We start from the raw sequence: 27,755 nt of genomic DNA, 5'->3' as shown, positions 1-27,755 counted from the left end.
TCTCCAAAAGGACGTTTTCTTCATATACATAGGAAGGCCGTGCGCTTTTTCAGTGCAAAGGCGTGCGAGAAAACTTTGGCATAATTTTATTTGACGCCGGTACGTCAATTAGACGTCGTAAAAAAACCCTGTTCGCTGTTACACGCGGAGGCAATGTGCCCTAGTTTCTTTTTATGAAACAATTTCCACCAATAGTATGGCGCAAAACATTTTATGAAAGATCGAATAAAACTGCTAGCAATATCTTTTGCTAAAGCATAGGTAAACTGCGCGCACCGACCAACAGCCAACGCATCTGTAACCATAGCCTCCTGTATAACGCCTTTACAGGAGGCTGAGTAACAACATTAGAAGCCACGGCTATGAGCAACCTCCACGCCGGCGCCGCGCCGCGTTTGCGCTGCCAATGCATCATGTTTCTGGAAACCGCGAGTTGACACTCCAGACAGACGACAGCCGCGCCGAACACAACAAGATGGGGGCTGGTGTTACTCATGAATGTTGCTTCATGTGAAAACTTTACCATTTAAACGCACCGTAAGAAACTTTCCAAATCGCCACAGGATCCAGACTACTCAACGTGCCAGAAAATTCACTAGCCGAAACGACGACGCGAAAACCTAGTTACGATAAAACGTTATAACTAACTTTTTGCTACTCTTACCGAAAATGGCAAGCAGTGGCCATAGAATATTGAAAAATACAAAATTCAAACTGGGTTTTATGTGGCTTGACCTTGACAATGGGACAATGAAAATTCTTTATGGCACCACGGTATACTCATTACGGCAACGGAAGTACCCCACATGTGCAAGCGTTTTCGTTTTTCTCCTGGATCCCAAAACGGCCGCCGCACTGGGAAACCGAATTCTCTCTATAAGCACGTCAAATTTACCGTACGATCCCGGGTATCGGAGAACAGTTCTGGCGCGGGCTTCTTACGACGGCGCAAAAGGCATAATTTCGCGGTCCTTGCTACATTGTCTGCAAACACAAATTCTTACAGTCTTTCTCCCCCACCCCTCGAAAAAAAAAAGAAATCCAGGGACTTACCTATCCGCTCGTGTTCAACCGGGCTATGCCCCTAATACACACACCAGCCGGATTGACGTGGCGCCGCTGCTTGGCTTGCGTTCCCGGTGGCCAGTGTAACAGGGGAAGCAACTGCAGTTGCTTCCCCTGTTACACTGATTTCGGTGCACACATTTGATGTCAGCGGAAGTGAACGTGGTCAAGAAAGTGTGAGCGCTCGGAACTGAGTATGAACTATACAGAGCATGTGTCAAAGCGCGGGACACCAACTTGCTCCGCGCTGAAATTACTCCATACTGCGCACGCGCGCTAAAGACAAATCACCGGACCACAACTGCCACGCGCGAACTTTTTTCCATTCCTACTGCGCATGTGCGCGCAAGCTTTTTTTTTATGTTTTTCGGCTTTCGCCGCGTCGTCGGGCGCGTGTCGTCGGCCGCCGCAAAGGAACGTTGCGGGTCATTGTGTGAGGGGGAATACGCGCATGCGCCGCAAGCCGCACATATCGCTCGTAGCTTCACGATTGCCCCTCTCTTTTTATTTATTTTCTGGCGTCAGGCTGTCCGCTAGTATATAGCCATGACACGGGTCGTTGGTGCAGCATATAAGCGTGCTGTAACCACCTGAGGTTTTGTCACGGAAAAGAAGTCTGTCAGGGCCTCTTATATCACGGTATTGAGGCTGCCCACCGCATATAAATAGGACGCTATCCGGGACGCGACTAAGAGTGTAGCCGAAGTTTCCGGCTCCTGGCTATGCTTTCAGCACGCGCATCGCGAAATCGGAGTGTCTGAGCGTCGTCTGCTAACGTCATACAGCGTATAGCTGGGGAGAAGCTGGAATCTGCAAGAAAAATGTTCCCGGGTGAGCTGTTATTCGTTCATTAGCTTGAATGCAATGCAATATCTTCGTCACATCGCAACTCGGTAGCTTGCTTCAAGCAGACTCGATAAAAAGAGGACGATCATTTTAACATCACTTTATTTTTAGTAAGTGGTTGCCCCTGAAACCGTAGGAACACATGCGTACGATGTTTATGAGAAATAAATTGTCAGCTTGAAGCGAGCTCGGGCACGACCACCTTAGATTTAATTTATGGTAGAGAAGCACCTTTGTGATTTTTATTAGGCATGGGAACAGCGCAGAAATGCGGCACCGTAACTTTGCTCGCTTGTTCACACAGGTTCACAAACAACCAGGGAGCAATCGAGCGCAAAATTAACGGCATCGACTTCGCCGCAGTCGAAGCAAAAGCGTGTGACAACGCCGAGGTCGGGGATGTACTTTTGCATCTAAGGCAGCTAACCGACCATCTGAGCCGAGAAAACGCCAGGTTACACGACGAACATTCTCAGCTTGAGGACAGAATGAGACGCAGCAACCTCTTGTTTTACGGTTTGACAGACTGTCCCCAGGAGAAATGGAACCAAACGGACGAAAAATGGGTAAAGAGATCACTACCGTTCTTAAAGGAGCACTGACACGAAAATTTTATGTTACACTTTTATTGCTTTTATCGATGCTTAATGGTCTGGCAAACCTGAAACAGCACTTCAAATACTTCAGCGCGCGATAGTTAATTACATTGAACGGCCTGAAAATCGTTTGTTACGAATTCCCGCGCTTTCATCCCGAACGGCGCATATGACAGCCTCCCGGTTTGACCTCACCGCTTTGTGCGCACGTCACGCGGCGCCCGCTTGAGAGGGTATTGCTGCCCGTTCGCCGCTCGTGGGGCCGCGCGCGTGAAGTGACGTCACGAGTTTTTGGCGAGCGCCGTCGCGTCACTTCTTTTTCCTCTCCTGGAGTGATGTCACGCTGATGTCCATTTGCTGAGTGCCGCTCCGCGCGCTGCTCCGTCGGCGCGATAAATGCGATGCAATTGAACTATGTTCTTCGCGTCGCAGGCCGCTCATATTTCAGCCAGGGTATTCTGTTGAGTGAAGGAAGCGAACTGTGCAATAATATTAACGCCGAAAATTGGTGTCAGTGCTCCTTTAAGTCACCAGTGCCGAGTGAGGCACTTGAGCGAGTACACAGGCTAGGAACGTACAGGCCCAACCAAAATAGACCCGTTATTGCGAAGTTCGCATCTTTTAAGTAAAAGCAGGAATTACTATCGCTCAGCGGAAAATTTAAAGAGAATGGCATAACTGTAAGTGAGGATTATTCCCTTCAAACGCGGCAGGCACGAAAGAAGCTTGTGGAATTCGCCAAAGAAAAGGACGTTTCCTTCAAGCTTCGGTATAATAAGTTGCTCATAGGTGATAAGCGTTACGGTTACAGTTTTTCTGACGACAGTGTGTATGAACTTGGCAGCGCCTCTAGGCAATTCGTTAATCAGCAGCTTTCAGACGAACACTCAGTTTCCAGAGCAGCGCTATAAGTTGCAAGTGCACCGCAGTAGCGACACGTGAGGGGTGGTGGGTGGTGCCCGAAAAATTCGTTCTCTTTTCTTTTCACTAACATAAGGAGTGTCTTATCGAAGCGCGGTGAACTAAATGCGGCGGTCGATACATGTGACGCTGACGTTGTGTTAACAGAAACGTGGCCGCAAAAAAATTGACCGCAGTGAATTGTTTGACTGTACCAGTAACTGTACAAAGCGATTCAATGTGTATGGTCGTGATAGAGGTGATAGATGCGGCGGTGGTGTACTTGTTGCGGTAGCGGATCACATTTCTTCGTCTTTTGTGCCTGTTGTAAGTTGTAACCAATTTAGAGATCGTATTTGTTGAAATTTGCGCTTGTTATAAAAATATTATTTTGGGTATCTGCTATCGTCCACCGTCCTGCGATCCGGGCTTCGTAAATCGCAGTGTCTAGAGTGGCGTCCGACGGCTCTTTAGCGGGGCCTTGCAGTGCCGTCCGACGGCGCTGCAAGCGCATGCTCCCGTGCCGTTCGGCCGGCCGGCCAGTCCGGCGCTTGAGCGGCGGAGCTTTCAGCACACGGCAGATACGGCCAGCACCGCGCCTTCGAACTTCACTCCTCTTAAGATACCGATACGAAAGAAAAAAAGTTTCTTACGACGCACTAGCCAGCTCAAGATCGGACGCTCGCGGGTTGTTATGTAAGACGTTGCGTAAATGTATCCCGGTGAGCAAGCGAGCCCAAGGTGCAGTAAGTGCTCTCACCCAGTGACTCGGGCACGTCGGTGTTCGCACTTATTGCGACATGTACGATGTACCCGACGTGTACGACTTCTTCCCTGGTGCTTACACCATTTGCACTTAAACAAGATTATGTTACATATACGCGACACAAACAGGTAGAAATCACTCTAAAAGACACGCTTCTTATAACCTGGAAGAGTAATGCTGTGGTGCCGAAAGCATTGCGGTTTGCGCGAAGAGTCGAAAATAATTAACTCAAGAAGACACTTTTAAACATCTTATTGCAGGAAGAAATACAGACGTTTGCTTTCACGCCACACCTGTATCCCAGAACGCAAAGTTCGCTTCTGTTTCACAGACGCAAAAGTTCTGGCACCTTCGAACTCTACGTTGAAACTCTATGGGTGTTTTCTACTTGCTGATAGAGGTACGGCAAGGCTGCAAGTCAGCCTACCGTACCGCTATGCATCCAGCCCCTACAAAGATGACTTGCTTTGACAAGTCAAAGTAGTTTCTGCGCACTGATGAGTCCCACGCTGTTCGTCGACTGGTACATGTGTACGCCGAAGCCACTTGCCAAAGAGCCGGTGAGCACGGGACGCTGCTTGCTGGCGCAGCGGGCCCGCCTTGTAGGGCCGGGCCAACTTTGACCGGGCGGCGGCTCGACACCGTTTGGCATTGCGGATGTAAACAAACATTTCGTTACCGACTACGTCAGGTGACTCTGCAGCCGCGATTAACCGGTTTTGCGATGTCGTCGCGCGACGAGGGACGAGCGATCGGCTTCGCCGTCGCAAAGTGACAAAAAGCGAAGGTCGCCTTATCGCCCCGCGACATGGCGCGGCGTGAATGAGTAAACGCACATTGCACCTTGGTTTCGGCTCGCTTGCTCACAGGGATACATTAACACAACGGCTTATATAAGCACTCGCGAACGTCCAATGTTGAGCTGGCTGATACGTCGAGGAACTTGAACTTTTCTTTCGTGCCGGCCGTGTGTTGAGAGCTCTGTACATGCAGGTCCAGGAGCCGCTCCAGCGCCGGACCGGCCGGACGGCACGGGAGCATACGCGTGCAGCGCCGTCGGACGGCACTGCAAGGCCCAGCTAGAGAGCCGTAGGACGGCACTCTAGACACTGCGTTCGTAAATAGCCTTCACGACACTGTTAGCATAGTTATGGAACATTTTCCTAATGTACCAGTCCTTTTAGCCGTAGACTTTAATTACGCAAATATAATTTGGTCCAGTGATGTGCCTCAGTTAAGTCCGTTTTCTACCGACAGTTATAACTTTTTGAGCTTTTGTTGTGATTTCAACTTTACGCAAATTGTTACCCAACCAACCCGCATTAAACCTTCTACTTCGAGCGTTTTAGATCTTGTGTTAACCACAGAGCCTGACCTGGGGTGGTATTCTCGAGTTTTGTCCCTTTTGCGTCCCTCTCAAAAATGTCCCTTTTGGCGAGCCCTGATTGGCTAAAAGCAAACAACCGGAAGTGACGTAACGCAAGCGCGGCAAACCTACTGTCCACCTTCCTCCATGCTGCCAACGTCCACTTCTTAACCGGAAGTACGTCACGATGAAAGGGACGCAAAAGGGACGTTTTCAAAAGGGACAGTTATGAGAATACCGCCCCTGTTCACGTCTCTACTTTGTTTGCCTCAACTAAGTGATTATTCTTTGCTCCATTTCACTATAGATGTTTGCGTTCCTCATCATGAAAATTATACTAAGCGCATTATAGATTACGCTGCTGCCGATTTTGAAGCCATCAATAGAGGACTTTGTTTATTTCTGGACAGCTATCTTGATGAATTCGAGGCGCCTTCCGTTAATTCGAACTGGAATTTGTTAAAAAAAAAAGCAACATACCTGACTGAAACATTTGTTCCTATGAAGGTAGTCACCACCAACAAGCATGGTATAGCCAATCTTTGAAAAGGTTGGCTAACAAGAAAAAAAGGCTGTTTCGGTCCGCCAAAATTTCTAACTCACAAGTCATATGGGATTCTTACTACGTTACTAATGGGGAATACAGGAGCGCCACAAAAGCATTAATAACACACTCCCCAATATGTTAGCTAACAACCCTAGACAATTTGGAGGGTAGTGAATAAAAAAGATACTCGTGAAGTAACACTTAAAACTTCGGATGGGGTAACCCATAAAGATGACTGCGCTAATAGGGAGTTTTAGAATAGGGGGCCCCAACGCTCTGGGGCCCCCAAGCGTCTTGGGGCGTCGTACTGCGCATGCGCAGAACCCAAGCCGTCCTTGGGGTTTTGGGTTTGCGTTTAGCGCGCACGCTATTTTGCCGAAATAGCGGGCGCCCCAAAGCTGGAGTCTGCGTTCTTGCGTCGCTCTCGCAGCCAGCGAGACTGCGCGTGACCATGGCTGAAGCGAAACCTGCGGCTCGTTCCTCGACTCACCCGATCAACTGCGAAGATCCCTGAGCTGAATTTGTTGATTCCGCACGTCGTTCGCTAGATATGGATAAAGCAGGTAATCGTGAAGCGTTTTCTGCCTTCAGAAACAGTCCGCGCACACGCCGGCCGCGCATGTCAGCTCGGCACGCTCAGCGGCTCGAACCGGTGCAGACCACGGTAGCAACCGCTTGTCGCTGCTCTTCCGAATCAATCTGACCGCTAAAAAGAAACTCTACATGCGAGAAAGTAAGTGTTAGTGTGATGAAAAATTGTGCTAGGGCTTGTTGTCAGGGCTTATTTTAAAAGCGGCGATCAGATATCTGCCGCGATTCTAAGCCTACGCTGACCGGCCGTGGACGTTCGGCGATCCGACCGATCGCCGTGGCGCGCGGTGCGTGGCGCGGCCGAGAGATGGCGCTACCTGCGCGGAAGCATCGAAACAGGCAATGCAGATGTCTTGGTCACCGATCGCTGAAACGGCAGTTATAGCTGAAATACACTTCCACATGCGAGAAAGAGGATGATAGTGTGGTGAAAAGTTCTGTTACGGATTGTCATTCGCAGCTGCACAGATAGCGGCGATCAAATTTCCGCCACGACGCTAAGCCTAAAGTTTCCATCACCCGAGCAACGCAAGCCGGTTGCGGGCTGTCGGGGGCGCCCCTCTTCTAAAACTCGCCGCGCGCGAGCGCCTTGCGTTTGGGTCCCCCCAACTTCTTGGGGGCCCCGAACGCCGGCTTCCCCTATTCTAAAACTCCCTATTATTCTCTGTGCCACATTCGCGGCGGCAGTCTCGGGTTTCCTCAACAAAGGATGAAATCCTGTTTATCAAGTTAGTGGTTATCTCCCGATGGAAGCAATTCGTTTCGACGCATCAGGCGTACAAAAGGTAATTGAAAACCTTAAAGTCTCGCCTTCCACTGGAATCGACAACATTACTTCCAAGTTTCTAATAAACACTAAAGTATAGAGCTCCATAATTCTAACAAAAATATTTGAGCAATCGCTGGAAGCAGGCTGTCTTCCGGATGATTGGAGTGTGGGAAGAATTATTTCATTCTTTAGGTCAGGTGATAAGTTTTGTCCGGAAAATTACAGACCAGTATCAATCACTTCGATACCATGCAAAATAATGGAACACGTAATTTACTCGAAGCTTGTAAAATTTTTAGAGGGAAATTCTTTCTTTACTGATTCGCAGCATGGATTTCGTAAAAACTTTTCCTGTGCAACGCAACTATTATGTTTTATTCACAATTTCCATTCTATTCTCGACAACGGTACACCCATTGACTGTATCTTTTTAGATTTCTCAAAAGCGTTCGACAAAGCACCTCATGATTTACTCATTTTAAAATTACGGAGCCTAAATATAGATGATAACGTGCTCGCGTGGGTGATTGCTTTTCTCAGTAACCGTTCCCAATTTGTAACTGTTAATAAATTTGACTCGCCCAGGGTCCCGGTTCGCTCTGGCGTCCCACAGGGCCCCGTGTTGGGACCATTGCTCTTTCTGGTCTATATAAACGATTTGCCTCTAAACATCACTTCTTCAGTCAGTCTTTTCGCAGATGACTGCGTAATTTATCGGGCAATTAAGGGTCATTTAGACGTACTCGAATTGCAGACTGATATTGGTCGGGTTCAGAAATAGTGTGAGACTTGGAGTATGACGTTAAACGTTAACAAATGCAAGTACATGCACGTTAACCGTCACAGCACTAGTATCAGGGCGTATCAAATTAATAATGTTCTTCTCGAAGCAATAAATTCGTATAAATATCTGGGTATACACATAACATCTACATATCTACATTATTTTGGAAGACACACATTGAATATATTACAGCTAAAGCTAATAGCATGTTGGGCTACCTTCGAAGAAATTTTAATCAGGCACCCGTTTCCTTGAAACTCTTACTTTACAGAGTATTGGTACGTAGCAAATTAGAATACGCAGGATCTGTTTGGGACCCTCGTCATGGCTCACTTATCTACGAATTAGAACGAGTGCAGAATCGGGCAGCGTGCTTCATCCTTTCTAATTACCATGGCACTTCGAGCGTCACATCAATGAAAACCACACTAGCATAACGCCTACTGTCTCTTCGCAGGAAAGTGTTTCGGCTGTGTCAATTTCATAAAATTTACTTCACCAATTCGTTACTCAGATATAGATTATTGTCCTAACCAACTTACGTCGCCCACTCGCATTGATCATCGTCATAAAGTAGGAATTCCGTCAGCGCACACCAAATGTTTTCAGGACTCATTTGTGCCAAATACTTCTGTATGTTGGAATCGTCTTCCTTATGACATTGTTGGTATCACAGATGCTGCTTTTATTAAAGTTGCTGTCATTAATTTTATTTGTACGTGGCCTTTAGTTCAACCCTGTAGCAAGCAAGGTTACTTGATTTTCAATTTTGCTGTTGTTGTATTCTGATTTGTATGATGTACAAGTATGTATGTACCCACTCCCCTCTGTAATGCCCTCGGGCCTTGAGGGTAAATAAATAAATAAATAAATAAATAAATAAATAGAAGGATCGCGAATTCGAGGTTCAAAGTGAGACAGCAGAAGACAAGCAGGCACCCCGATGACGCGATGCGCGCGCTGAAAGCAAATTCTGGCTCGACACGCACAGCGCATGCGTGATGCTTCGCGCAGCTCACGGTAGGCTGCTCTGATAGTACCGACGGCCATGCGCTCCCATGTTCACCCTAAAGGCACATTCCCACTGGCGATGCGCCTCGTCGCGCGACGAAAAGCGACGTCGCAAAGCGACGAGCCGGCCGTCGCTTTTCGGCGTTTTGCGACGGCGGAGGAGATCGCTCTCGGTCCGAATTCCCTCGTCACGCGACGGCCCCGCAAAACCGGTAAGCCAATCATGGCCGCGGAGTAGGCTGACGTAGCCGGAAACGAAACGTTTCTTTACATCCGTTATGCAAACGCTGCGGGCGGGCGAGGACGAGCCGCCGCCGCCACCGCCGCTGGCTCGCTCGGCCGCCGTGTCGGGCCGGCAAGCAACTTCCCGTGTGCATCGGTTCTTTGGTCAGTGGCTTCAGCGTACGCGTGCACTAATCAACGAATAGCGTGGAACTCATCAGTGTGGAGAAGCGTGTATGGATTGTAAAAGCAAGTAATCATCGTATAGAGCTAGGTGGACAGCGAGACGGTAGGTTGACTTGCAGCCTCTTCGTTCTATCGGCGACTGGTAAACACGCGTAGAGTTCGGTGGCGTCAGAACTTTGCGCCTGTGAAAAGAAGCGACATTTGTGGCCCGTGATGCGGGTGTTGTGGCGTGAAAGCAAGCGTGTTCATTTCTTCGTGCAGTAATATGTTGAAAAGAGCCTCCTTGAGTTTGTTATTTTCTGCTCCTCCCGCAACCCGCAAATGTTTTCGGCATTGCTCCAGGTTAGTAGCATGTGTTTTAGTTTGATTTCTACCTGCTTTTGTCGCGTAACATCATTTTCTTTGACTGCGAATGGTTGACGCACCAACGAGGTCGTACAAGTCGGGAAGCAGCTGCACTGAACGCACTCGCATCATCGCAAGTGCGAACACCACCTCAAGGCCTCATCGCGCGACGCGCGCCGTCGCGCGACGAGACAAATCGCCAGTGGGAATGTGCCTTCAGCGAGCTCTATACGGCGCAAGTTTTGGGAGGGAACGTGACACAGTCCGCCAAAGCGTCAGCTTCGACGCCGGTGCCACCGTCGTCCCAGTCGACGCCATGTCGACCTCGAAGCTAAATGCGCTCCTCCTTGGGGGAGATTTGCTGCATGCTTTAAGGGAGAGCAAACTTTAGATCGGAAGTTTCCAGGACATTGAGACAACTCGTCGAACACAGCGACAGGCACGCCAAACAAACACGCCCGGGGAGAAAATTTGAGAACAAGGAGGGCGCGTTGCCGCAGTATACCGGGAAGAGTTGTATTGACGCCGACGAAAGTCTGTGGCCGCTTAAAATCGCTACTCGTTTTCTAGGACCATTGCCCAGTTATTTTAAAGTAAAGCTTTACTACTTTGGTCCAGTGATTTTGTGGCGGATGCGAAAATGACCTTTTGACCGGAGACACACCCTCGGCGACACACCCCTTGAAGCGCACCGCGTGATTCGCCGGGCCCGCTGTTGGCGCCTGCGGGCGCCGACAGCGGTCGCCACCGCCGCTGCGGCCGAGGCAGCCAATCACCCCCGCAGCGGCGGTGGCGACCGCTGTCGGCGCCCGCAGGCGCCAACAGCGGGCCCGGCGAAGAGGAATGGTGTGTTCGCCATGAATGAACGCCGCGTTTTCCCGGCCTCCTTCTGTTAGTGTTGCACGGAACCGAACGGCTTGAGACGTGGTCGGCAATACAGCTACATCAATGGTTAACCAAGCGAAACCAAAACTCAACCAGACTGAGTTAAGCTCTTCCTTTGCATATCCAAGGTTAGCTGAGCTAAGCCGCAGCCATTTTTTAACTTTAAAAACCACATCATCCTATCCCATATTTCCCCTTCTCTCTTCCCACCCGACTGCCCGCATTGTCACACCCCTCCCAACACCTACCACCTCGTCTTCACCTGCCCCCAACACCCTCATCCCCACCCCTCCTGTTCCGCTGAGCAGTGGCAGTCCGAGCTGACCAGCTGCGCTCCGGAGCGCCTAGTCGCCCTGGTGCGGCACGCCCTGGAGGCAGCCAGGACAAAAGGCCTCCTGGATTTACGAGGCTAGCCGCACCCTTCTATACCTCCACTCTAAGCTCAATAAACGTTTTACCAACCAAGCAATACTATCTTCCCGCATGACAAATAAACGCGTCCTTTCGTTAGTTGCCTCGCCACGAAATGTACGAGCTAAGTGTGATATCGATCTGCATACAGTGTAAACAGAACGTTAAAATTCGCCAAAAACATCTTTTTCCTTCGTTACCCCCGAAATTTTTTCACGTTCTTTGCAACAAGTTCCTAAATTACGTATTTGTGAAATATTGGCCTTGAAGATCCTAAATTCCTCCTCCTCATCATCATCACCAGCCTATTTACGCCCACTGCAGGGCAAAGGCCTCTCCCATTTATCTCCAATTACCCCGGTCCTGTGCTAACTTGCGAAATTATTTAAACATAAAAAAATTGTCGAAGGTACGATTTAAGAAGTCGGCTTAGACGTCAGCGCAAAAACCACAAAGCCGAAATTTCAGCATGATAAATTACGATACATTTTTAAAGTATCTCTTCCCAACACAATATATACTTATTGTACATATTTTCCTCACTTGCCGACCGTGTACTTATTTGGAAACAACACTCAATTCAATTGAACTGTCTGCTGCCTTGAAAACCTCACGATGTACTGCTTTGAGTTTGCGACGGCTATAGCTTTCACAGTTCTTCCAGGGGTAAAGTAAAGAATTATAGCGTTTATAGCTGTCTTAGGTGCACCCTCACAAGTGTTTGATAAAAAAAAACTTAGGAGCCATTCGGTCACACAGAGATGGAAGGCCAGCGAAACTAGTGAATTTACTAAACCAAACACACGGTGGGATCAACTGACATTAAGAAATTCCAGTTTGAGAAGTTTCATTGCGCCCAAACCGTAACGAGAATGGCCTTGTGATCACCCTGGAGCACGCCGATGGACTCGGCCAAAACCCGCACCATATTCAGCGAACATCAAACTTATCCAGGCTCTCTTGTCTGCAAAGGGTAGATTCATCACGTCTGGAAACGTGTTCTGCATATACTCGAAACGCCGCGACTAGTCACCACGTGATCGGCGGCTGGCTGCGCGCGTCTTAATGGCCTGGCCTCTGAAGATTGCCTACTTCAGATCTTCACGTGGTCTTCTCCCGGCCGTCCAATAGAGAGGCGTCGCACGAGCAGCTTGTGGCGATCATTCTTTTTGTTTTTTTGCTTTCTTTTCTTGTTTTTCGGAAGGGCGAGGGCACGTGCATGGTGGTCTCTTCTTTTCCACCTCCTTTCTGCACGCGAACGCGAAGACCCAATAAAACTCCCCGACCAACGAGAGGTTAACGGCGCCACTGCGTTATCTCGTGCTCCACCACCAATCAGGGGCTCGGCGAATCATAGGTGTTCCACATACACCCTCTGTTTTCTCCACTCTGTTCGCGCTGTTGTGCTCTATATACCGACCGGACTGGACTTAAGGGTGCCCTTACTGTTATTGTGTGCATTTTTCTTTGTCTTGCTTGCGCGTAGGCGTCGTTCGCCACAAGATGCAGACGCAGGGAGAGGCACCCCGCCAAGTGAAGCCTCCAGTCAAGGCGTCTGCCGCCGCTGCGTCGGCTCAACCGACACGTGGACGCTTCACCGGTCGCTCATTTTCCCGCAGTGTGCGAGGTAAGCAGGAACAGACCCTAACCGGGAGATATGCAGCAGCGTTATAGAGAAAGATTACAGCAGTGCGTGCAACTCTGCGTGACAAAGGTCTTAGCATTATCACAGCCCTTCGCTTCAGAGAGTCGAACAGAGGAGGAACTTTATTTATCCCATTCGTTCTGATTGCGGTCACTCCGGACCAGTGAGCGGGTGTCCTCAGTCCAGGACTCCCTGGCTGTAGCCGGCCTTCCGTGCCCTATTCACCAGGAGAAGCTGGGAACAGGGGTCGGAGATGGTCAGCGTCGCCGCCCACTGCGAAGGGGTAGGGTTGGGATTGGGAGGGAGATCTGGGGTGTTATAGCGTTCCTGATGTGGCGCACAAGATTCATTGAGGTGAGTATTGGGCGGGGAATATTTTGTGCCAGAGCGTGTTGTGGGGGAAGGTGTTAGTTTTTAGCTGGAGAAGTAATACTCCTCCCTCTTTGGTGAGTTGCTTATGTGGGGGAGGAAACTGTTGGCGGTAGTGAAAGAGTATGTAGTTGCATGTTAGTAGGGGTTTGGGCGTGTTGTGGGCGGAAGTGGTTGGCGTAGGGTTGACTAATCAATGCTGCAAATATTTTCTCCCTGTCAAGTTCCCGCACTATACTAAACTGGACGACTACGATTCGTAAATCAGTTCGCGTTAATGTGTTTTCCCGTCGGCTTTATGTAATTTTATGCAATTATTCCATGACACTGAAAGAAGACTACGAGACGAATTGAATTTGAACTGTTTACGTCGAAATTAGAACGAGCGCCGGACTGCAGTGTCCCTGTTTAAGTTAAGAGCTCTTCTATAGAAACAAAATCTGTGAAAGCTAATGGAGGCTGAGAAAACAGACGACAAGGTGAAGCAGAAAAAAGATGGAACGTAGGGTTTTTGCGTTTTCCCCCACCTCACGAACAACATAACTAAGAAGGACTAATACCCCTGTCGCGCACCGGTGATCCTCTTGACTGTCTGTATGGCGGCTCAGGCTTATTTTTCCGATCACCCCCCACGCACGCACAACGAACGCGCGGAGCCCTTAACTGTAGCATGGGAACGCGAATGGAGAAGCAGAACCGAAACCACATCTGAGAGTCGAAATGCAAGTGCGAAAGAAAAGCTCGGTGTGCCTGAAGCGAGAACAGGTATACGGAGAAGAAAATTGCCTCCATCTCCCCGCGAGGGAACCCTGGTGTGATGCGGCGCATCTGGGGGTTCAATTGGCGTTTCCATTAGGTTGAAGGAAAGGAGACCGCGGAGGAGAGTCGCGCATGCGCGCACATGCGCAGCGGAGCAGCTGTTAACGCAGCGTTAACGCAGCGAAGCGCGCGTCAACCAAGCCCGCCAGCTGTCGTTATGCTAATGCGCCGGAGTGAGAGTGTTGCACACAGCTGTGGGAGAGGAGAACGGAGGAGAACTGCGGACGGACGCCGCCGCCGCCGCCGACGACGACGCAGGAGGGACATGCCTCAGAGCAAGAGATGAGCCGCATCTAATAATCACTACCACACTAAAGCGTCAACTCCCCGGTGCGCGCGAGCAACGCCGAACGAGTCCCGGTAATGCGCGCAAATGCCGTGCGTGGGAGAAAACACACAAAACAATAGAGAACGGAAGCAAAAATATAACGCAACTTGCAGCGTTCGTTGTGGACTGTATTGAAGGGGCAGCAGTTCTATTTTAGGGTAAATTCATCACTGGTATGGCGAATGCGCATTGCATTAGCTTTGCGAATGCTAGTAATATAGCAAGGTTCTTATGGGAAAACTGCAGCTATGCAGTGCGCATGTACTGTTTGTTAATTTTTTCAACCCATTTGGCCAACCAAGCAGACTGCGCGAGTCTTGCTTTAGCGATCGAGGCTAGCGTGTGGATACTTTGTTTGCTAACGTTTCTGTCGTGTCGTGTCAGCCGAGCAAACAGCGTGGTGTGTTAGGCAGGCCGACTTACACACGTTTCCGTTGTTTTCTTTAAATTTAATCCACGCTAGAACACTGCACAGGTCACAATTCCTAGGCCCGGCCCGAACCAAATAATTTTTTTTTAAAATATAAGCCCGAGCCTTGCCCATACACGACAACATTTATTAAAAGAAACCTGAGCCCGTCGGACTGTTTTGAAATATCAGCCCGCGTTCGGCAGACTATAAACATGAGTCCGAAAAAAATTGATGTTTTCAACCTGAAAACATAACCATAAAGGGAGTATATTGGACTTACATTTTTAAAACTTGGACCGAGCTTTGTAAATACTTATCCGGACACATGAAAAGAATTTCCGGGAATATCAGCAAAATATATTTTCAGTGGAGCTGCAGTGACTTCGCACTTCGACTTTTTTTTTTCAGATAAACTAATTCAATGAGTAAACTTTTTGGTATCAACAATCACGAATTTGCGGCGCACGACTGCTGGGCTTCAGACACTGCATGCATGCGCCTGGGCCAGCACCGGGCCGAAAAAAAATTGTTGAATGCGTGCCAACTGGCCCGAGCCCTTGCAGTGCACTAATCCACACAACACACGCGATCTCCCTCAAGGCAGCGGAAAGCATCAACATTCACAACCGTAACTATCGGAAAAGCACCAGACGGCACACTTTATAGCGCGATCATTTTAAAACTGTACATTTGATTGGTAGGCTGGCCATTCATTCCCATGGAACAATTACGATATTACAAATGCACAAGTTCATAACACGTGCTGCCCACATCTTGCGGACGTAAGATATTGAAACAGTTATGAATTCAACAAATAAAAGATGGCTAAAAGAAATCACAGATATAAAATCTTTGTAGCAATCGCATAAATGGATTAGGGGTACAGTCCCACAACGCGCTATTGCACTATCCTTTAAAACTGCATGAGCCATGGCCCTTCGAAAATGAGAGACCGCCTCAAGCATATGCCCTCTCCAAATTACAAACAAAAGAAAGAGCCAAGAACATTTAAAGATCAGCGTAGGGCCGGCTAGGCTGCTCTTTTAATTACACACACAATAATAGTATGTGCAGCGGCTTAAGAAACATCAAAACCGAGCGTGAACCACTCAACAGCAGCATAGCGGCAACGCGCGCCGCCTCGAGATCTCGGGCGGGGCACACCAGCGCCACGGGCGGCGGTTAACATGTACAGCTTCAAGGGCGCTGTGGGGAGAAGGCGCCGTTTTTTCCACTACCCAAGTATTCTAGTTCACTATATATAACACGAGTGCGTCGATGCAGCATACGGTGGAGGAAGCCGCTTGCCCTGCGCCGTTCGCGATGCATCTCGGGATTGCACCCCGGCGCTCCGTCGACTCTTTCGGTGCGCGGCGGTGCAACCAAAAGTTGCCACGCGGCGGTGTGCCCCGGTTTATCGAGGACACATGGTGCATACCGGTGCGGTTTTTCGAGTATGAAAAGGCGCACTGGTGGGCCCTGGTGTGCACCGGTGCGGTTTACCGAACATGCTAAAAGTGCGCGGCCTCCTTGATTAGCAACGGTGCAAAAGGAGGAAGAGGTGACCCGCCGGTAGACAGAAAGAGCAATAGACCCAGAAAGAGCTGTCGAATAGACACACGTTAAAAGCACAAGCGAGAGCCGTTTGGGTGCTGTTAGTGATGCGAATGAACTAAATGAGGCTAAATGAGCAAAGTGAGCTAAATCTGCATCAGATCAACCGATACATTTTTTTACTTCGAGAAACTAATCAATATTGGCAAATAAGATGTCGCGCTCTAACAAGCAATAACTACGACGCATGTCACGGGGGACGGAGTGATTAAGAGCACTTTGTGTCATTACGAACGCTGAGAGTTCGTAGGCACAAACGTTTTCCACATCCGCCACCATCAGAAGTACGGTTACTAAAACTAGGAGTCGTTCTTGCGACATCCTACTAGAGAAAGCTCCTTTTGAGCAACTACCGCATCGCAGACAGGGTAAACGTTAATCACGTGCAATGGGCTTGTGCCTACGCGAAGTACTGCTTCACAGGCACGATGTATACACACACATGCGCTGTGGCTGCTCCGTTAGAACTGGCTACATATGTATGGTTATTTCGCACTAAGGTACTATTATGAGCAATATGAAAGAGAACATAGGAACGCGTAGAAAACACCCTCAGACCCAGCTATGAGTGATACGCAGCGGCCGCCATCGGAAACAAAGTGGAAAGGGGGACGAACTGTTCCCATTCCTGCCGTGCGTCTTATCGGCTGTCAGACGATATCATATTATCTGCGAAATGACGTAAGCTGCTGCTTTGTAGAAATTCCAGCGTGGCGGGAGTGCCAACAGTTAGTGGAAGAGCGCCCTCCTTTCCCCATTTGTTTTTCACAGCGCCATCCGCGTATTGCTCCGCGCCTGTTTCGAGGCTGTTTGCCACGCGTTCGTGTGTTTCCTTTCATATTGCCCATAATAGTACACCGAGGAATTTTCCAGAAACTGCTTGCACATTATTGCGCGCCATGCCGCATACTTTCGTGCATACTGATGAGGTCAGTATTAAACAATACTGCACGTCGTCAGTGGCGTCTTATATTGTCACAAGCAGATTTTGATGGAAATCGCTAAGTGCGACGTGCTGACCCGCAGGAGGCGAGAGCGACAGCCTAGAGAGCCTCCTGGACAGATCCGCCGCCATACAAGCTGACGTCTTCGGCTGCTGGGATTCGACCGGTCCCGCCAACTCGACCATGGTGGAGGGTGGCGTTCCCATTACCCAAATGCCGCCGCCGCGTTACCCGCCCAAGAAGAAATTGCGACTGTGCGAGGCCGCTGGTAAGGGTAAGTGTCGGTTTCCCGACTGCACTCAATTAAGGAGGCACTATTTCAGAAACATTCTATAAAAGTTTTTATCTCTCTCTCTCTCTCTCTCTCTCTCTCTCTCTCGCAAGAACACACGTGGCGTCGCCTCCGGACGAACACATTCCCTAATCCCGCTAAACACTACCGAATACACCTTTCACTAAAAGGGCCGTGCAGACAAAACACAAGTTTGTTCTATTCGAAAGATTTCGGGTTTTATAGTGCCCCCAGCACTTTTCAAAAAAAAAAAAAAGCTTTATTCATTGAGAAATTAATCAATTTAAGATAAAATTTTGCTTCTCCCGCCCAATCGTGCGTTTTCGTAACGTCTGCAATGACGTCACAAGAGCAGGTCTTCAAGCGACGGCTGGGCAGCCGGCTGCGGAGCCTTATTTGCCATCAGTCCTAGATGGTGCTACCATACTGCGCCGGGCCGTTTTCTGCCTTTGCTTTGTTTTTGACCGTATTTGTAACTGGCTTGTTTTCGTTAAGGCAGAAAATAATCGTTTCGTGAAACATGGGCTCACTCGACCAATATGGTCACGTAATACAGTGTCGCTTACCCCAATCAGCCAGTGTCGTTTGAGACAACTCCAAAGAGCCGCATTACATGGGCAGCTGAAACATGCATAGTGCGCGCAGTACCAACAAAAGTGCGCTACGGCACTTTATGTTTACGCGTACTTTTGTAACTTCCACTATTTCCCCCACCATTCTTACGGATATAAAAAAGAATGTACCCTAAATTTAAGCGCAAATAGCTCGTTCGGCAAGCTTATATATGGCGCAAAACGGGGTGTGGTGTTTGTTTGAATTCTGCGCCAATTTAACTAGGGATTACCGGTGATCGAGAGTGGACTGCGCCGCGGGCACCTTTTGATTGATTGATTGTAGGTTTTAACGCGCCGACGCAACGCAGGCGATGAGGCGCGCCGTAGTGGAGGGCTCCGGATTAATTTTCACCACCTGGGGATCTTTAACGTGCGCCGAAATCTCGTACACACGGGCGTTTTTGCTTTTCGCCTCCATCAGAAAAGCGGCCGCCACGGCCGGGAATCGAACCCGCGACCTCGTGCTCAGCAGCGCAACGCCTTAGCCACTGAGCCACCGCGGCGGGTGCGGGCACCTTTTGGCTACTGAGACGATAGTGGGGGGTGATTTCACGATATGTAAAACCAGCCTGTCCGCCGCCCTCCTCCCCTCCCCCACCGAGGTGGCGAGTCTGAGACAGAGGCGGCCTGGTAGCACAAACTTCGGGCTGCCTCGGGTGCCATGCCTTTCCCAGGGAGCGACGATTGCTTAGGCGTCCATATCACTAACGGGAGTGGGCGGGGGGAGAGGGGGGGGGGCGCAGGAGGCTATGCGGGGCTTGCGACGTGGCTTTGTTGGCGAAGCGCGGTGATAAATTTCCCGATATGCCTGATCCTCACGCAATAATAATAATAATAGAAAACTGTGGTTGATTCCTCTGTCATAGGAATGGGTAAAACACTAAAGTGAAATGTGCAGTGAAATCTGCAGCTGAGCATGATTAGCAGGTCGGCGGTTGTCTTGCGGGTGTGCTTCGCGAACGGCGTCCTAATGGCGGGTCGCTTCGGCAAAGGTGTACTGGCATCATTCCCGTGACGAATATGACGTCAGTGAAATATTGCTGTATCCCGGCATAAAAAACTTTCGCGTTAACATATAAAACCCAAAAACGAACAACCCTAAGTATAACGTACTCTTTAGTACTATAGGTTGCTGCCCCGCAAGAAGAACCTGTGTGCAGGGGTGCACTCTTTACAAGCCGCTTGCTTCGTTGTACTGGCGTCATTTCCGTGACGGATATGACGTCAGCGAAGTCTTGGTGTATCGGGGAATAAAACACTTTCGTGTTAAAATGTTCTGATCCTGTGGTCTCACTTTCCGAATTTGATGCTACGGCTACCAACCGTCTAAATTTTGCCTAAGGCGCCATCACACCTCTACGCAGATCCGAGATTCCAGGCCAACAAGCCTGACGAGAAACAAGAGGACGGCGCCACGCTGACCGAGCTTGAGTGGCCTGACGAGATACCGCCTTGTGAGTATAAATCTTTTGTTGCACATCTCCGGCGATACCCTGAGAAACTTATTATAAATTTGTGTTTTGCTTGCGTCTTTAAACGTGATATTCATATATACGATATTGTACGAAGTCCCGATATTATTGTATGTGCATGTTGGGCGCTTAGTACGCCAGAAGGCACCTCCAGTTATAAAATTGACAGGAATTCGCGAAGTTGTGCAACTTTTCTACCGTTTGTAAACCTATCATTGCATATGGCTGTGTGAGCTTTTAGTTCCACAGAGCGCCGAAAAAAGAAATATACAAGTACAAGGGCGAGTTGACCACTTTGAAAAAGATCCCAAGCTCGTGGTCACTCTTCTTGGCAGCAGCTTCGAGCTGTGAGCGCTGAATTTCGCCCTTCCTGGATTTCGTGAAGGCCATTTTGTTGTTGCGTGTATGCCGGCTGTTCACTGGCAGCCTAGCGCAGCGACTTGCGTTTCTAGACCCAATCCAGTTGTAAAGCTCCGCCTGAAAGCTGTGCGTGAACTCGTGGCGTCCGCGATCAGGTGCCGGCGCATTTTCCTTCACATGAATCCCCTTCAGGTTATGTGCTCTTAGGGGGGTACTATGTTAGAATATTAGGAATTAAAATGATCTCCTCCGCGTTTTCGCTGTCCCCTGCTCGTCCCAGCTTTCGGCTCTCCGATAAAAAAATATGGCTGCATTCCCTACAGGCCATAGCCTTCTTTCCTTCTAGCTTCTGTTCTTTCCTTAATTCGTGAGATGACTACTTTTTCACCCACAGCGACTGCGCGTCAGGTTTCACAACCACAAGCTGGCGAATCAGACCAGGCGTAACTGTTTTGCGCAAACCTTCATTGCATAAATCGTGGGAGGCGCGAGAGGGGAAGGGAAGAGTGGGAAGAGAGAGTGCAAGGGGGAGAAACAGTCACGTAGCAGCCGCGGTGGAAGACTGTAGTCTTTCGATGACTGTAGTCCCAATGCGCCACCACACGGCATTTAGTGCTCCCGGGCGTCTTGGCTCTCCCACGGCTGCATAGCCGAGTCAGTCCGGAAGCAGTAAGCGGCGCTAACACCCACAGCAAAAGTGGCTCTAACAGGTCAGTAACCACAATGCTTAGCGAAACTGCAACAGGAAAATATAGGGGAAAAATTAAAACCAGTTCCGTGACTGTGTGAAATCTGCTGAAACACCGGAGCTGACTTCGGCACACTGGCGCCCACAGCATGCAGGGGCGGGTTCGCTCACAACACCACTCGCAGCGGTATGTACGTATTCGAAGCTGACCCACGGAGGTCTGGTAGTTTATCGGTGCATATATAGGGGGGCAGGTGGATGTGCGCCGCGTGCCGAAATATTGCACTGGACCGCCTTCGAGGCTGTGGCGCCGCCTATCAGCCCAGCGGGGTACCTTCGCCTGCCGTGACGGGCACCACCTTCGCCTCGCGTGACAAGCATCATCGGCGGACATCGCGAGTCCCTAAACAGCTCCGCTGTTAAAAATTGCAGTAGCTTCCCAGTGGGAAATTTCGTGTAAATGCTTATGCCACCTTACTACACACCGAACACCTAAAAGGGACACTGAAGTGAATTAGTCAAGCTCCCGGTTTTGCTTGCACTGCGTAGACTGGCTCAAATTACCACACTTTTCATCGTTTATCCGTTTGATAAGTCGTTAATTATTTTATAAAGCGGGAAAGAAGAAAAACTGCCATGCGCGGTCTGTGGCGGCCGCACCAACTAAAGCTGTGACGTCACAAGGAGATGGCACCATGATTGGACGATGTCCGAGGTTAGCATTCAAACAAGTTTCGATTTCGGTTCTGTAAAACAACATGTTTGACATCCGACGGCATCATTGGATGGGCCTTCTCGATATCTCAGTAATCGCCATACCGCCCTTCTGCCATATTGTCGGCTGTAAAATGCCTGAGGTAAGCCTCCCAGGACGGCTTGGAATCGTAGAAATCACTAGCCGAGGCCTACGCAGTGGATGACGCCCTCCGCGTCACCGCTGACGCTCAAATGCCATGCGCTTTTCCCTCATATTCGGAGCTTGCCTCACTCATGCCTGTATCGTAAAAAGCGTGTTCGCACCAGGACAAAGGTGTGCTGATTCAGGCCTGTGCCCACTGCCCGCAAGCAGCAGCACGCAAGCAGCAGCACGCAGGCAGCAGCAAGCAGCAGCAGCAGCAGTTCTCGTTAGCGTGCTATCACGCCAACGAGAAATCGCTAGAGCGTCAGTGGCAGTCTGCGCGCGTTCTGCAAACTCGCTCGTGGAACAGTGAACGTTACGGCCCAAAAATGGTGAACTCAGTTTAGAAAACATCGGCCGAAAACGAAAAAATCAACTGGCAAAAAAAAAAAAAAGATCCACCCTCGGGGATTCGAACTTGCGACTTGCAGAACGATAACATAGCGCCTTACACCACTCGACCACAGGCCTTTTGTTTTTCTTTATTGCCTGGATTCGACAATTCACAACACATCACAGATCAACAGCGTAAATAATATACGACAAACACGTGGTGAGGCGGCCCGACTTAGGCCTAGTGATGTCCTTTAAAACTCTTTCAATGACGTAAGCTACTCTATCTTTGGCAGCCACACAGGCGATACCTCTTGAGATTTAATTACCTCCACATAACGACCTACACTTTCTCTGAAGTACTGCTTTGCGGAACGGGCATCTACGTCGTTGTACAGTCTTGCTGTGCGTGAGCGCCATATGCTGTGGAGGCCCAGCGCCATGACTAAATCATAAGGCATTCCACCCTCTTTGTCTACGAAGAGATACCGTATGCCAAGAGGGTTTAGCGGGAAGTCTTTGCAAACTGTTCTCTGTAAAACATCCCAAAAATATACGCCCTCCCAACAATGCAAAAAAACGTGGTCTATCGTCTCCGGCGATTTGCAGCTAAAGCAATCTGTCCCCCATGGCACAAAAAGCCCCCTTTCTTCCATAAAAGTCAGGACTAATAATGTTCCCGTGTGTAGCCGAAAGAAAAAAGACTTTACTCCAGGCTGTACTTGCATTCTTTTCACCCTTTTGAGCACATCCTGGCCGGGTCCTCCATAGTACATAGCTCTGTACAAGGGCACAGGGAAGACAACATCCACAATATCATTGTACAAGGTTTTCGCTTCACTGTGCTTAAATAATCTTTAGAGAAACGTGCACTCAAAAAGTTCACACTCCCAACTGCTTCTTTAAAAAATCCAAAAATACCCCCCGACAGGTACTCGGTGGTGACAACATAGTCAGGAAGTACACTGCCCAGCCTCAGTTGACATACTGTTCGAAGAAAGTGGTCTCCTACATCCCTTAAGAAAAAAATCTGTTGACCAGCTGGCGCACAAATAAATGCGCCAGCCCCAGTCCCCCATCTTTCACTCTCCTAAACAGGTTGGTGCGGCTGCACCTCTCCCAGGTTGAGTCCCACACAAAAACCGCAAACACCCGATGCAGCTTTTGCACATTCGCACGAGAGCAATGCAGTACCTGCATTACATACCACAATTTACAAATGAAAAACAAATTGCACACCGTTGCCCTAGCAAATGTTGACAAAAAAGCCCCCTTCCACTTATCCTCCTTTGCGCGAATCTCCTGGGTTTGTTCACGCCAATACGGCTCACTGCACTAAACTGCACTGCACTAAACTGCACTAAATAGCTTTGTTATGTCCACTACTCTCATAATACTGAACGTGTCTTCGCAGAGAACGGCAATGTCGTCTGCATACACCAAAAGCTTGACTTCTGACTCATGAAGGCGAAACCCCCGAATATCAACATCTTTTAAAACTCGCAAGCATAACGTCTCAATGTAAATGCAGAACAATAGTGGACTGAGCGGGCAGCCCTGGCGCACAGAGCGTTACACGTTAATGGGCGCTCCCAATGTCTTGTTCACAATCAACCGCGCACTGCAATTCCGGTACGCGAGCGCCACCCCCTCCTTGATAACAGAACCAACATTAATATGATCCAGAATACTGAACAACAATTCATGTGACACGCAGTCAAATGCCTCTTCAAGGTCGAGCTGAAGCATAGCGACAGGCACTCGCGTGGCGTCACTACACTCAAGCACGCACCTAGCCTTATGAATGTTAGCGCATATGGACCGTCCTCGTATGTCGCATGTTTGATGAGGGCCTACTATTTCATGTATCACACTTTGAAGCCTATTGGCGAGAACTTTCATAAATACTTTATAATCGACATTGGTAAGCGAGATAGGTCTATATGCATGACTTTCTTAAGTTTTCCTATATCTTCTGTTTTTGGGATTAAAACTGTGTGAGCTGATCCACAGGACATTGGCAGAGAGTTCAAATCATAAGCCTCGTTGAAAACCGCCGCTAACAACGGCGCTATTTCACTTTTAAACGCCTTGTAGAATGCCGCACTTAAACCATCTGGGCCGGGAGACTTCCCTGGGTTTAGATTGTCGATTGCTTCTTCTACTTCTTTTGATGTTATTGACTGCCAGCTGAGCCGGAGCTGGATATATAAGGTATATAATGTATAACCAGTTTACACTTTTATTTAGCCTTATCATTTGAAGTACTTTAGATGACTATTTGTCGTATAGCGCCCGTGCAGTAAGCGCCCCCCCCCCCCCCCCCCCCCCCCCCCCCCAAACTTCCACAATATTTCACGTCTAGCAATTGCATTTCTTGGACGGAAAAGCGCTCGCAGATGTGCGGTCGTGCTGCTGACCGCTGTGCTTGTTCACCCAGCGCAAAAAATTGCTTCCTCCTCCCTAGTTTTGGGCTGTACAGTAAAAGTTTCAGTTGATTTTATTTTCTTAGTACCAATATTGACTTCGTTGACTCTTCTCCCGCCTTCAAGTGGCCTTAGATTTTCCTACTAGCGTAAAGTCAGCGAAGCGTCGCATGTGCCCTTGTGCAGCGCTTGTGTGAGGCGACCTTGACTCGACTTGGAGCTAGATACAGTGTGCAAACTAACAAAGTAAAGAAAGGCACATTCTTTCATTCACAAACATGTGGTGGCTTAGTTTCAATTGAGCGAGCCAATTGCGACGAACCGTCGGCGGCCGGCGGTCTAAACGCTGTGTCGACTGACTCGATCGGAAGGTCTGCGAACCGTGCAGTAGCGCAGCCAATTGCCGGCTCGTCTCCTCGTGACGTCACACGAAAACGCCACAAAAAATGGGCGAGGGTCCAGAGAGGAGGACAACATTTTCGAATTGCTTTTTCTACTAAATAAATTCGCGTAAACGCGCTCAGAGTCGTCGAAACATGGCCTATGGACTCCGGACTACAATTTGCGCTAGTAATCCCTCAATGTTTACAAATCACTTCAGTGTCCCTTAAAAGTTGATTGATTGTTGGGTTTAACGCGCCGACGCAACGCAGGGGACGAGGCGCGCCGTAGTGGAGGGCTCCGGATTAATTTTGACCACCTGGCGATCTTTAACGTGAGCCAAAATCTCGTAAACACGGTCATTTTTGCTTTTAGCCTCCATCAGAAAAGCGGCCGCCGCGGCCGGGAATCGAACCCGTGACCTCGTGCTCAGCAGCACAACGCCTTAGCCACTGAGCCACCGCGGCGGGTGAGCACCTTAAAGTCGGCTTCATTACTGTCCACATGCATTGATGAGAAAAGAATTTTCCGAGCGCCTAGTCCGATACCAAAATTTGATGGCCGCCTTTTAATTAGTACCTCCTTAGACCCCATCCGCATCAGGCCATCTGTACCGAGCCACTTGAAAGACGGCGACATTACTACACACATGGGCATTGCTGGGAAGACATTTTTTGACGGGGCAATAGAAGGACTCTTACACCAACGTACTATCAAGACCGTATACACGCTAAGGCAATGCCTTCAATGCAGTGCACTGGAGCGACCAATCCATGCCATCAACGGAACGAATTCAGCAAAAGACGTCTGTGCTGCGACTCTGCGCAGTGCAGAACGTCGTGCTTACATTGCCTGATGCCACAACGCAGACCGAACTTTTCAGTCAGACCGAATGCTCGATTCGTTGAAGTGTTACTGTCGGGTGCATAAATTGGTTTAATAGAGTTCTGTGTGGTGAAGCTGAACCATAGTATGTCTTAGATTGTGGCACCTTTTAATTATTGCCACATTTGTACGCGGCGAACGTGTGACCAATCAAACGTTACGGACGGAAAGACGGGTTTCCTCATTTAGTCCGCATAGAAATGCTTAAGCATCTAAAACAACACAGCTGACGCCAAACGCCGGCCTCCTTGGTCCTAGCCTTCTGGCGCTTGAACTCGCAAGTTCCTGAGCACTGCGCCGATTACGCAATGGCACAGGGGAAGCTGACTTAATAAATTGGGCCATTGTTTGTCAATGCATGTTTTAGAAAATATTGAATTAAATTTTGCTGCCGAATTTGTAGTATAGTTCAATGAAAATGGGATGCACAAAGAGCAGCTTCGAAGACCTGTGCAGAAGGGTCGTCGCATCTCTGAATATCGCAACTAAAGGTCCAAATTTCTTGCGATGACACAGGAAAGGGAAAATTAGTGGCCTCCTTGAATCGAATAAAAACCTGCTTTTGTCTATTTGCACAATTTAGCCATCTTCGGGCTTGTAACGTGCACCCGCATAGAAGGCAAGTTTGCTTCCATAGAGAGAACGCTGTTTTGGTAATCCAGTCCCAGAAAGAAAACGGAGTATTGCTGTCGGCTGTGCTGTTTTACCAAACATGTTATGAAATTTTAGTTCATGCAAATGAGGCGCGGTTCGGGAGGAAAAATTACTTGAAGATGTGCATTTCTTTCTGCAACACACTGCACAAGTTTGCCCCCTGATTTACGCCAAAAGGGCGCTTTGCCCTTTCGCTACACACAGGCTGCTAGTATACACTCCCAGCTGGGTCGGCTTCGCTTTTTAAGGCGTTTTGCTCGCCGGGACGTCACAAAGTGAAGTTTCCTTTGTGAGCGTCATTGGATCCAAAACCGGCATTTTGACCTCTGCTCCCTGCAGGTCCACTCGGCCTCCTGTGGGAGATGCAGCGCGAAGAAATCCGCAAAGCCGGCGTCTCTTACAGCTGGGAGCTGCAACCACGAAGATGCCCGAGTTGAAGCTGTTGCTTGTGTTTGTGAGCCTTGCGAGTTACTCTTGTAATATAATTTGGCAGGGGTGTTGGCAATTTTCACATAAAGTCTGTCTGACCCGCCGACTTGTAGCTTTACTTATTGACTCTCAAACGAGAACTGTATGCCGTATGCCGTTTTGCCTGTATGCCGATGTAAACTGTAAAAAAAAAAATTCTTTCTTTACTTTTTTGTGTTTTCTTTTTATTTATTTATTTATTTATTTATTTATTTTACCCTCAGGGCATACAGCATTGTAGAGGGGAGGGGCTTACATAGAAGCAAAAAAAGACGTCAAAAGTACGCGACAAATGTTTAAGGATTGTACACACACAAATATAAAACAATGTTTAAGAAACTGGTAAAGCAAATGCAATAACCACAGCCATAAACGAAATCACACTCGGAGCAAAAATAAAAGCAAATGGTAAGCGCACATCATTCGCCGTAAAAGAACACAGTAACGGCGGATCGACACAAGCACACAATACAACAAGAAGAAAAATAAAAAAAGAAACAATAAACAACGAAAAACAAGAAAGCACTCCTTACTAGAAAGTATTGGGAAAAAAATTTACAGCAAATTTGAACTTGACAATGCTTCCCGGAAATGGTTAGGGTTAGTAATGCAAGCTAATGAAGCAGGCAGGTGGTTCCACTCACGCCACGTTTTCGGCAAAAACGAATGACAGTAGGTGACAGTGTTTTGGTGCGGGATATGAACTTTGTGACGATGGTCAAGACGTTCAGATATGAAACGTGCGGGTTGTATCCAGCGTGATTTGAGTACATGGTTATTATGATACCAACGCCGCCTGCATAAACATTGCCTAACGCGTGAGCGAAAAATGGCCAAACAGCCACTCTCCTATTGCTCTCTCC

General features: G+C 48.8%; 1 protein-coding gene across 1 annotated transcript; it reads left to right on the top strand.

Annotated features, from left to right (window-relative positions):
- Positions 1 to 1,655: 1,655 nt before the first annotated feature.
- Positions 1,656 to 26,979, top strand: LOC144168354 (uncharacterized). The gene is made up of 5 exons (XM_077697359.1): positions 1,656 to 1,896; positions 12,777 to 12,917; positions 17,504 to 17,695; positions 19,692 to 19,781; positions 26,764 to 26,979. Exons 1-5 carry the CDS (start codon positions 1,887 to 1,889, stop codon positions 26,859 to 26,861), a joined length of 531 nt encoding a protein of 176 aa, XP_077553485.1. The 5' UTR covers positions 1,656 to 1,886; the 3' UTR covers positions 26,862 to 26,979.
- The last annotated feature ends 776 nt before the right edge of the window (positions 26,980 to 27,755 follow it).

The sequence above is a fragment of the Haemaphysalis longicornis genome, unplaced genomic scaffold (assembly GCF_048455015.1).
Source record: "Haemaphysalis longicornis isolate Haplotype H1 unplaced genomic scaffold, Haemaphysalis longicornis Haplotype H1 scaffold_1, whole genome shotgun sequence".
NCBI lineage: Eukaryota > Metazoa > Arthropoda > Arachnida > Ixodida > Ixodidae > Haemaphysalis > Haemaphysalis longicornis.
The sequence above is the reverse complement of the archived record's forward strand: the minus strand, read 5'-3'. Positions and strand labels throughout refer to the sequence as shown.

What these genes read in the sequence shown, in the direction of transcription:
- LOC144168354 (XM_077697359.1), top strand. An exon ending in ATTTTCCCGCAGTGTGCGAG is followed by an intron (nt 12,918 to 17,503) that starts GTAAGCAGGAAC and finishes GCTGACCCGCAG; the next exon opens with GAGGCGAGAGCGACAGCCTA. An exon ending in GCCTGACGAGATACCGCCTT is followed by an intron (nt 19,782 to 26,763) that starts GTGAGTATAAAT and finishes TGCTCCCTGCAG; the next exon opens with GTCCACTCGGCCTCCTGTGG.